At 41.8% G+C, this 12,191-nt stretch overlaps 1 protein-coding gene across 1 annotated transcript in view; it reads right to left on the bottom strand.

The window, feature by feature from the left end:
* The window catches only part of SGCD (sarcoglycan delta), a 132,385-nt gene that overhangs the window by 71,314 nt on the left and 48,880 nt on the right, over nt 1–12,191 (bottom strand). Inside the window, exon 2 of the mRNA XM_054389087.1 lies at nt 1,433–1,534. Within this exon, the coding sequence (XP_054245062.1) occupies nt 1,433–1,534 (102 nt within the window). The remainder of the gene's footprint in view (nt 1–1,432; nt 1,535–12,191) is intronic.

The following is a 12,191-nucleotide window of genomic DNA, read 5'->3' as shown; positions in this document are numbered from 1 at the left end:
ACTGGGCTGTGGATCAGACCTCCTGGCTTGCAGCTGCATCCTTCTCTAGCTAACAGCAAAAGTAATCCTGGAGGAGGGATAAAGCAAGGAACAGACACACAGGCCTCACCTTATACAAATATTTCTTGTTCCCTGCATTCATTAAATTGTCAATGGTGGGGAAACCAGTTTCATAACCTCAAGGAGGGGACACCTTTTGTCCTCCTTGCCGTATTAAAATGTAGATCAACATGATAATACAAAACCAGTAAACTCCATAGGAGTGAGAAGTGGTTCTCAGGTCTCTTAGTAACCAAATATTATTTCCAGAATTCTAACTAGAAAAAAAGAAATGTAAGCAGCAATTTGTCAGTCTATTTATCAAACTGAGTGCTGCAGCTTTCCTACACATTTTATATTACCAAGGGTATTTTGCTTAAGGCTCTACAGCTTTAATTCAGCAATGAAAACTTTTATAGATATGAACATTTTCTTATTAGCTTTTCTTCCTAAATGATTATGCTTGTTCGAATCAATTCTTAGCCATCTTACAGAGGTTACAACCTTCAATAACTAAATCAGACATTGTATTGGCTGTTGTGTTGACTATGCTACAAGCTGCAATTGCTACAAGAGCACTGGAATGCTGAGATAAAGTGATGTTAACTATTTAATTAGCTATCTGGCATTGTTATCAAAATGGAAGGTTAGTATCTGCCTCAAACTAATACTTTGGATCAGGAAACAAGGTAGACAACATCTTCTGAGAAGAATCCTGGAAACTGTCTAACTCTTTCAATTTTAAAGCATCTCAGGACAAACAGTATTGCATTAGAAAGAGCAAAAATTCACTGACAGCCAGTGAAGTGCTGCTACGAAAATGCTATTTCAATCACACTTGGGTTCTTTCTCATTTCCAGTTGTTAACATCTTTGCCACTTTTGTCAGGCAGTCTCTCCTAGCAGCAGTAAATTTCAACTGCACATAATTTTAAAACACAACATAAAATAGGACTGAGCTCATCATAGGGGTTTATTGTGCCAGCTAACATCAGATCAGGCCCTGATCTGTGCCATAGCATCACCTATCTGCTCTCTGAGAAGTAACTAGTTAAACACGAGCAGGATTTCACAACTGCCTGCCATCCCTCTAACCTCACAAACTGCAGGTGTCTCAGTTGAGGGTCATTGATGATTTATCACAAAAGGAGACAAAAAGACAATCTGAAATCTCAAAGGTCCTGGAAGCATTGGCTTGCACTAACTTAAACCCATGAATATCAACTTTCCCAATGCCAAGAGAATATAGTACCCAGATTAAGTCCTCAAAGGACATCCACTATCTCACTGCCCAAATTACATTTGTATAGAGTGGCCAAAGTAATTTATCCAATAACCACAGCACCCTGCCACTTCATGATTTCTTACTGCTTGTTCTATTCCCAACAACTTACTGGTCTTGACCGGATTTCTTTGGCGTAGAGAGGTTTCAAGAATTCTGAATCTCCTTCAAGTTTTAGACCCTTTTCTGTGATTCTCAGGTTCCCCATTCCATCCTAAAACACAGACAGAAAGAAACAACCTCATTAGTTACAATCACTAAATTCACCAGGCTGCCAATAGTAGCTGATTTCCCCCCCAGTCCCCCTCCACCCTGGAGTACAACATGCAAAGCACTGGGAGGCACTAGAAAATGCAATTACTTGTGTTATCCTTTTAGCTCTGCTTCTGTGAAAAAAAAAAAAGAAAGAAAGAAAAGAAATAAAAAATTCTATTCAGAGCAATCTGCAATGCCCCCCAGTAAAGCATTTACACAGATGAAAGATGTTCTTTTAAGCTAGTCATCTCTACTCAAAGAGATGCAGCCATGCTCTGTGTTAACAGGAAACTATTAACTGTAATATTCACCGTCTGCCTGTACCTTAATATACCTTCTCATTCATAGCAAATCCATATAAAGACTATGTGATTAATTCTACTGAACTCCATGTAGAGAATATGTGATTAATTCCACTGAACCCACATAAGAAGGTTTGGCTGCGTAGGAGCCTCGCAATGCAATGTGCGTCGCTCCTGTTATTTGGGGAAATCTCCAGGAAACAGGGACTCTTTGGTGGGATTGATCAAGGGCTATCAGTTCTTTACAGTAAATAAAAGATGTGGAAACCTGTTGATTAGTTTCTAGTCTCACAGTCTTTCCTGCATTTTTTTGATATTGTTAAGATGCCACCCAGCTTTATGGGAGTATATATTTATACAAGTGGTTGCTGTGGGAGAAGCACTGCTGCAAGAGGAATATCTCTGCACTAGACTGCTCTCCTGTGGTGGGCTAACTTCTGACCTTTCTCTCCCAAGCTGATCAGCTCAGGACTGGAGCCCTTGCTCTGCTGCCTACACAGCCCAAGCACATGCCAGCAACATGAATCTTTATATACAAATGTTTGGGTCTGCTGAGACATTTTCATGCCCTTCAAACAACCTTTGCAAAGCCCATTGGTCAGGCATTAAGTGACTGATGTAACATGTCTTATTGTGCTCTCCTCATCTGGATTTCATAGTTGCAGCTATCTGTCCTCACCCTCTCCCCAGCCTTCCCAGGCTCCACTGCTCCCCATGCTTCCATAGCAAAAATCTTGACAAACAGACAAATGGCCCAAAGTGTTGGGTGCAGGCCTTCAGCACATGACTGCAAATAGTCTCTTTTCTTTAAAAATGGTTTAGTTACGTGTGTGCAAGACATAATAAAACATCTGACAAACCGTAATAGCAAACAAAATACATGTCAAAATTTTATATGAGTTTTTCTTACGTTCTTTGATGCAATGAGACAGGTATACAGATACATCAGCACAGAGCAGAATTGGACCAAACTGTATTTCACCTTTAAGCTGTGAAAGTCAAAGCTTCTACTAAGATGAGGAATTTAGGCTATAATTATTTAGAAAGGAGTGTGTGTGTGTAAGAAACACAGGTAAATGTATAACCAAACCCACAGTAGAAGAGTGTGTCCAGCAGATCCAGGGAGGTTCTCCTCCCCCTCTACTCTGCCCTGGGGAGACTTCATCTTTAGTACTGCATTCAATTTGGGCTCCCCAGTTTAGGAGGGACAGGGACCTGCTGGAGAAGGTCCAGCAGAGGGCTACAAGGATGATTAGGGGACTGGAGCACTGCCTGGTAAGGAGAGGCTGAGGGACCTGGGGCTTTGTAGTCTGGAAAAGACAAGACTTAGAGGGGATTTAATAAATATTTATAAATATCTGAGGGCTGAGTGTCAGGAGGGAGGGGACAGGCTCTGCTCAGCTGCACCCTGTGACAGGACAAGGAGCAATGGATGTGAGCTGCAGCACAGGAGGTTCCACCTCAACACAAGGGGGAAGTTCTTTACTGTAAAGGTCACAGAGCACTGGAACAGGCTCTGCAGAGAGGTTGTGGAGTCTCTGGAGACTTTCTCTGGAGACTTTCAAGGCCCATCTGGATGTGTTCCTCTGTGACCTGAGCTACATTGCATGGTCCTGCTCTGGCAGGGGGGTTGGACTCGATGATCTCCTTGGGTCCCTTCCAACCCCTGACATCCTGTGATCCTGTGATCAAATGCCAAGATACTATTTCTAAGATTCAGCTTAATTGCCGGCCTCCAAGGATCGAGGTAAGTTGTTGTTTGGGGTTTTTCTCTGAGAGAAAGATGGTCTGCACACTACCTTTTAGCATAAATTTGACCTCTCTAGGATTTCAGACTGATGCTAGTAAAAGCTATGTCTATGTGTGTATAAATCAAAACTTGGGTAAAGACCAAGAGTCAAGTAGTCAAGAACTGCTACAACTCTCAAGCATATCCTTGAAGGAATCTTTCCATTTGTTGTTTTTTGTTTTGTTTTCCTCTCATTTCTCCAAGCTAGTGAAGCAGGAGGATGATGTTATATGGCACCTCAAGAACTCCAAGATAAAGCAGGATACAATAATCATAAAACCTACAATAAATGGAGAGTAAATGGGGGGAAGACATTGCAATGAGGGACACACACATCAGCACTTCCAGGCAATAGGATTCATGTTACAGTGAGAGACATGCTGAAACAAGGGTCATGAAAGCCACAGGACAGCAGGAGTAGTAATTTGGAGGAATTACTGATCTATAAATATGGAAATGCCATACTGACTTCATCTCATCACACAGTTTAGGGACTCAGTGGGAGTCTTGCCTTTTTCTCAAGTGCTGCTAGATGCCTTGAACACCAAAGTCCAAATCAAAAGAGCCACCTCAGCACCTAACTCATGGATGTTTCAGGGATTTTGCAGGAAAGGGTTACAGACTCAGATAGAAGCCCTAAGAAGATCAAGGGAAGACCAGAAGAATCCAAGAAAACCACGTGTTTGAAGTCTTACATGTTTTTAATCCAGCTGCAAAAAATAAAACCCCTCTGTCTACTTCCTTCCTCCACTGAGTATGCACCTCCAGCACCACAAGTGCACCACTGTCACTAGAGAGGAATGGGTACCCCAAACAGATTTGCATGAACTACTGCCAAAAGGTATTTGGAAGGATAAAAATCAAAGACATAGCACAGCTTGGCAGTGACACAGGTCACTTGCCAGAAGTTATCCTGTTCCAAGAAGTATCAACATTTCCAGGGCATACCCTGCCAAGTAAAGATGGTTCTTGCCATAGCCTGGTGTCTTATGAACAAAAGCAGAATTAGGAGTGCTGGGTGATAAAATGACCACTGTCATCTCATTTTGAAGTGACAGCTGTAAGCAAACTTGCAGTAAAGACACATGCTGAAAACACTACTGACTGTTGAAGGGAAGGGAATGAGAGATGGGCTGCGAAGTGCCACTTGCTACATTCCTTGTCCCAGGTGTAAATTATTGTCTTATGAATTCTGGATTGGTAGTGGGACAGAATGGGTTCATTTATCTCGAGCACAAGGATGAAGGAAAATGAGTGAAATATGATTATGCATGGAAGAGCCCAGATTAAATTTTGATAGTGGTATGCTTTGCGATTTGAGCGAGCAGGAATTATTGCAGCTTTCTGCAGATCCTCACACCTTCTGTGCTGCTAAAAAACCCTCTACATTTTTTTTTTCTCAAAACAGGTATTTCAGTAAGGTTACAAGCCCTGAGGGCTTTCAAACTGCAGACTCTTCTCTGGTTTCATTAAGGAAGGTTGCAGGTCATACAAGCTGGTATATACTACATATAGTTGCAAGGATGACCACCTCTGAGGATACTCAATCCTGACCACTTCCAGGGCTCATTCGTGACCTGAAGGGGGACAATACTTCACCAGCAACATGGACCAGTGGATAAAGGGACTTGTCAAGTCACCACTGAAGCTATGGCAAACCAGCTCACAATATATTCTGTCCAGAGCAGTGATACAGAAACAGCATTCCATTCTGCTCCTCTCTTGGCTGTTTCTCTTCCTTTCTCTCCTTCACCCTCTTGCCCCCCAAGTGCCCCTCCCTGGATTTTTATATATGAAAACCACACATATGGGTTTTACATTTAACTCACAGCTGGCAGGCCCTATACATCCCAAAAGAGGTATAATGCCTGTGGGACAATGTACTACAACCAGGTGCATTCCTCTTATAAAACCACTGGGCTAGAGAAAAAGAGGCACTTCCCTCTCTGTTGTTGTTCTCAACCTTTGATCCTCCCCACCCTCAGATCTCCACTCACTTTTCTCTACTCCTGCAGCTGACACAACAATTGAAAGCTGCACCCACTAGACCTTATCTCTTGGCTTCCCTGGTGTCAGGGATCCAGATGCAATGCTTAGCACTGACTCTTACCACAATTAACTCTCTGCTGCTCATGTTTCTGATGATTAAAGATGACAGCTTTTTGTAATGAGAGTCAGGGTCAGCAGGTGAAAAAACAAGCAAAGTTTTGTCATATGAGTTTAAAGTTAATGATTATTCTGGCCTCTTATCTTCTACTAGAAAAAAAATTAGCAGCTTGGGGAATTTATATAGAGAACCCAAAACACAGAAACATTAGAAGTGAATCATTGTCTGAAAGACTACCTCACATGCTGTTTTGGATAAAGCATCTTCACCCTCCCTAAATTATATCATTTCATAATAAATAAATACCATACCCTGCTACAGAGAATATCTAGGAACGTTCCTATGAAATTCCATGGACCGTGACCTAGCAGAACGCTGCCTAGAGGGACAGAGACCACGGATTTTATTCCATGTTGTGTGTGTGTGTGGTGGTGTATATCCTTATCTGCCACTCCACTGCTTGTGATTGAGGAAAAAAAAAAAACCCAAGCCATATTGATTATTTGATGCACTGACATCTGACAATTGCAGTTTCTCCCCTTTTTATTAGCAAACTCCTCAGCAGACAGTGAATGATTTCATTATGTAAGGCACAAGCCAGCTTTGTGGGAGCTTCCAGGAGGCAAGCCCCAAACAGCAGGCACAGATGCAGGAGCTTTCCGCTAACATCTGCTTCGATTTCCTTGGCTTTTTGGTAGGGCATGGTGAAACCTTTCATGCCAGTTTTCTCATTTCTGCTCACTCTTTTTATGAATACCATGTAATGGGTAGGCATAAAAATTTAAACACTATTGTCAACTGCTCTGTCTTGAAAGGGGACAGTGACAGAAAAATCCTGAATACCATAAATGTCATTTTGGTATTGCTGAAGGACAAAGAATTTGCTTTTTTTTGTTAGTAGCTCAAGAATCAACTCAGTTTCACAACCAGTTACAAATGATGGTGTTAGTGTTGAAGCCAAATGCTGCTGCTATCACCAAGGCTGCTCTTTGCTTTTTTGGTTAGCAGTGTGGCTATACACGTGGGTCAAGCCTAGACGTTTTTTGTTTTCTTTTTCAACTGTTGTGGGTTACTTTATTTTTATTTTTTGTTTTAATTGTGTGGCTAGTATCAGGGAGATTCAGGTAACAGGATAAGAAAAGCCAGCCAAACCAACCAGAGGCAGAAAGTTGCTGTGGTAAATACTTGGAAGTGGTATTAGCAGCCCCAACGTGCACTGCTTACACATAGGAACAGGAGTAGTTTTTAGTGCCATCTGCCATCCATGGACAGCTTTATTAGACCAGGCTGGGCTTGTGCCACAGCTTAATCCAGTCAAGGACCAAGGTGGTGATAACACTGTGGCCCTTTGTGCCATTGTGCTTTGCTCTTTACAAATAATAAATTCAGCCTCACACTCTGCAGGAAGATAGCAAACTTTGAACAACTTTTAAGAGGGCTATGTTTTGTCTTTGAGTTAGAAAGAATGTAAACCTCTTGTAACTGAAGAGAAAGACTAGGCAGAAGTTGACTGGAGATGTTGAGAAGCTTGTTTGTCAGTATTAACCTATTGTATGCTTTGCTTGGACCCATGTCAGTGGAAGCATGGCCAGCTGGGATGTGACAGCTCTGTATCAGACAAGTAGATAAGCTGACTATGCAACACAGTAGTAGGCTTTTGCTTGTGCTTTGACTTGCTTTGTGCTTAGTGCTTTTACTCCTGGCTTTTTGCAAAGATGCTTAGGCAATAAATGCTTTTGCCTTTCACAGTAAGAGTCTTCTCGTCTTGTCTTCACCTGGAAGCATCTTGGCATGCAGCCCGTGGAGAATAGTGCTCCCTGCCTTCATAACACTCCTCTAAACTTCCTCTGTTCTCCTGGCATTTCTGCACAAAGAGGCAAATTTGCTGTTTACTGAGGTCTTTCTAAGGATTTTAGGGACACCAGGGACAGGGAACACAGAGAACTCCAGCTGTCTGCTGGCCACCACTGGGTGTTTGCCCATGTGTGTTTTTCCTGCACCTCCATTCCTTTTCACTTTTGAGGAAAACTGCTGGCAAGGTTTGCCTCTGCATGGCAGGTAAGCATTTACTTTTTTGCTAGGAATAAACTGAAGTTATGTTTGGCAATGTCCTGTGGGAAAGAATTATCTTTGGAGGCTGCTCATGTCAGATGGCTGAAACACCTGATTATCATTGCCTGTATTATTGATTGCTGTGCTGTGCATCGCTTCCAGGTATGTGCAAGTTATTACACAGCTCAATAGATCCAAAGTTAGGGGGAAAAAAAGGCAAATGCAAGTGACCTGTCTTTTTCATCCTCGACTGGGAAGATTTCTGAGCTGTTCTGCCCCTGACTTGACATTAAAATGTTTTCAGATTCCACAGATTTAAGGAAAGTCTGCACAAATACACACGGTTGCCAGTTTTTCACAGCCTCAAACACCTACTTGCTCTAACAGGATCTGCTTTCCCTTCTTCTCATAATTTTCTTCAATTAATTTGTCATCTCCATAAAGACCCCAGTACCCAGCTGTGGAGGAGCAGCAATATCATCCTAGGGAAGCCAGGAGAGCCTAAACTCCTATGAGCAGCACCAGTTAAAGCTGGTTACACAGCACAGTCAGGAGCAAGAGATGCTCTAAGGCAAGAAGACAATATGTGACAGCTTCTTCCTCTGATGTAAGACCTTATTTGGGGACCTCATGTATGGTCAGCAGACTCAGCAGACAGCCAAGCTAACACAGTGTCACACTGCATATATATCATGTCCCTGTATGCACAGATACACGCTTATGCTTTGAATTCCACTATGAGGTCTCATGAACACAACTGCCATTCATCTCCCTCCCCTTCTGCCTGCTTATTGACCTCAGATGTCCCTGTCAAATGTCTTACTGGTACTAAGTGTTTTCATTTAAAGGTGACAGGCATAGAGTAGGATAGCTGTGCTGAGACACCAGTGGGTGAGGAAAGTGACCCCAAGCGCCTCGCATCACTATAAGGCAGTATGCATGCCCCCTCCAGAGAAGGAGGGAGACAGATGAAGTGCAGCTAAAATCTTTGCAGCTTAATTGATGCACTAAACCAACATTATAAATTGCAAGCCTAGCAAGCAGCTCACACTGCTTCCTCCAGAAAGCTCCCTCCAGAAACCAGTGACAGTCGGTGAGAAGACACCTCTATATAATCTCTGGCACTGCAGCAATCAGTCACAGGGGAACATGGAGTTGAACGAGCAGAGACCAACTGTGGGAGTCACCCAGTGGAAAATGACCTCTAGAATCTGCTGTGAAAGTTGTGTGAGCTAAGATGCAGAAACTCTCAACTTCATTCCCATCAGACTCACATGCCACAATGACATTAGGGACATCTTCCATGCACATGTTCCCACAGTGCCTTTCCTTCTGTTTCTTCCACACTTACCAAGTGCTCACCAAAGCCACTGCCATTTATCAAGAAGATTGCTTGAAGAGTCCTATGAAGCTGTCACTGAGTGCAAAAGAAACTTACACATTGGCTTTAGTGGATGTTAAGGAAAAAAACCCTTAAGCAGCAGGAAAAAGAGGATCAAATGTGGTTTTCCAGTTGCTGTTTCAAACAAGCAACAACTGACTGAAACAACTAAATCCCATTGCTTGAAAGAATTTCAAACTAGTGCTGGAATAATTTCCAAACAAATCATTCAGGCAGAGCTTGAAGAAAGCTCAGTTCTGGATTTACTGCATATTGTTGGAACTACTTTAGGCAAGAAGTATTTCTTTACAAAGCAAACTGCTAGTGAGTTTACTCAAAGTATGATCATGTGTGACACAACAAAACCAGTATTGCTATAACATAAGCACCCTATTTGAGAGTACATTTTTGCAGGAAAAAAGATCCTCCTGGGGAGAGGATGATGAATCCCAACATTGTTACTACAACACAACCATCATATGCAGAATTCCTCTCTAGGGTAATAATTTCCATTTCCATTGGTACAGCAGGGAAGAGATCAAAATTTGCCTTTCATGCCTCCCAATTCCCTGTTATGCAGCACTTTGGCACTGAGCATTGTAAAATGAGCCATGTTCTCTTGAACATTTTCCTGCTTTTTTGCTCCAACACAAATAGTAAGGTTTCACATCTCGTCATCAACATATATTCCAAACATGTCCCTTGAATTCTCCATCTTTTTTAGTCTGGCTCATTACCATAATTATGCTAACTACAAGGGAAAAGTCCTATCCTGCAGAAATGTGTGCTCACTCAGAAGTGGGGGGAAAAAATAAAAAGAAAAAGAAAGAGAGATTCTTATACTCCTAGGAAATTTAATAATAAAACTACCACATAAATCCACTGTACAGTTTGAAAGATTTCAGAAACAGGTTTTATAAATGATGGTCTAATGCTCCTGAATTATGATAGTCTGTCAATCACCAAATGAAGGAGGGAATAAACAATTTTATTACTTTTTTTTTTTTTTTTAACTACAAAGATCTTGGGCATGACATCCTCTGTGGCATCACTCCTCCAAGTTACACCAGGGCTGAACTGAACTCACTCATCCTTATATTGTTGCAAGAATTTTGCAGGGAGAAGGAGATTTAAATTGTTTTTTTTTCTCCTTTCTCTATCTCAGTGGAACCCTCCTGTAAGTTCTTTACTTACACTATGAAGTAAGATTTTTCTGAGTAATCCAGTATTTAGCAATTCCCCTCAACCAGCAATGCAGCTGGCAGATTAAGGGCTGGCTGTGAAAAAAAAAAAAAAAAAAAAAAAAAGGTCTCACATGGCATTTCTGAAGGTGAGCTCTTGAAAATGGGGCCAATTATTGGGTCATTTTTCTCCTGATGTGAATGTGCTGAAACAACTCAGGGGCACTAATTAGAGCACAATACCAGGTCTGTTCAAAGAAATCAGGCTCACACGAACAAGCTTTGATTTCAAACCCCTGTTCAAGATTCAGGCCAACGACCAAGAAGGTAACACAACTACAAGCATAGATGGAAAGAGTCAGTAGGGCTGTGGCCACTCTCAGAAGTCCCATCTATAAAGCACTTCTGAGGATCCCATCTCAGCAGACTGATTTACAGTCTACAGGGAAACTTGAACAAAGTGCCTGTTGAACTGACCTTCTCAGAACCCACTGCACCTGCATTATGTACTGGCTGCTATGGCAACATCAGCCTGGGAAGGTAGGCTAATCACGATGTGAGTTCCTATTTTCAGTTGCTTCATTTACTCTCCTCCACTATTATCTCCTCTGTTTCCAAAAGCCTGGAGAAAACAGGGTGAATGGGGAAGAATATTTTCAATGCACCTCAATTAATCACTTCTAAGCCCAGATTCAGCTAATATTAAGCATTTAACTGATGAGGCTGCATTTGGAAGATAATCAATCCATGCTAACTCTGCAGTCAGGAGAGAGAAAATGGTCACAGACTCCACCTAGTACCCAAATCACTCCCTGGAAGTGCTTTCTTCCAGCTGTTATGGACCTTTCTCCAAGGTGACTTAGGTGTCTTTTCTGGAAGCCTATAGATAACTGTGATAAACCTAGATGTCTGTAGCATGCAACAGTATTCAAACTGAAAATAAATGGGCTGCCAGGCAAAAACATACCACAAAACATACTTCAGAAATGTGATCCCAACTATACTGATGCAGAGGAACTCCAGGGATTATTTTAATGATTTCTTTTTTATTTTTTTTTTTTAATCAAGACTCATACTTTCAATAAGAGATAGGAGATTGGGGAGATTCAATTTATTTGCACAGGTAGCTAAAAAGGAATTTACTTTAAAATCAAATTTTCTGTGTTAAGAGGAATCCATAGTTCCCTTAAGAAGCTGCCCTCACTGCTAAGGAATTTCCCTAGCTGTATTTGTCACCAAAAAATAAATGATTTTGCTCCTCCACTATCAGAATATACTGAGAAATAATTTAAACTGTCTTCCAGACTTATCTACAGTGTATATATGACGTTGTAGTAAGCACGGGAGGCTCTGGGGACAACAAAGAAATAAGAGAACTGCAAGTGCTGCTCCCAAAGAGGCTGAAATCAGTACACTGCTTCTATTGCTTTTTGAACAATTGCCAGCAAATAATTATTCATAGAGGAAAACATATGAGTATGTTTAGGGTCTCTTGCCACCACAAATGGTGGGCAAGGAATGAGATCAGATCTGTGGAGTGTATCTACTGATTTCAAATAGCTCCAACAGTTTACACCTCCTTGCTATTGCCCTACAGCAAAGAGGTAGGGAATGGAGAGCTTTTGCATCACAGGCTGTGGTGGCCCAGGAGCAGCTATGGGGGGTCAGAGGATAAGCAGCAGTTTCATTACTTGTTATCATTTCCTCCTCCCCAGACACTCAGCCCCAGAGTATTTAGGATTAGAACGAACACAGAGACACAAAACCAACCTTATAGCCACTCTCACCTCCCTGCATGGCACAG

Source organism: Indicator indicator, chromosome 18 (genome assembly GCF_027791375.1).
Source record: "Indicator indicator isolate 239-I01 chromosome 18, UM_Iind_1.1, whole genome shotgun sequence".
Lineage (NCBI taxonomy): Eukaryota > Metazoa > Chordata > Aves > Piciformes > Indicatoridae > Indicator > Indicator indicator.
Note: the sequence above shows the minus strand (reverse complement) of the source record. Positions and strands in the feature narration are given on the sequence as shown.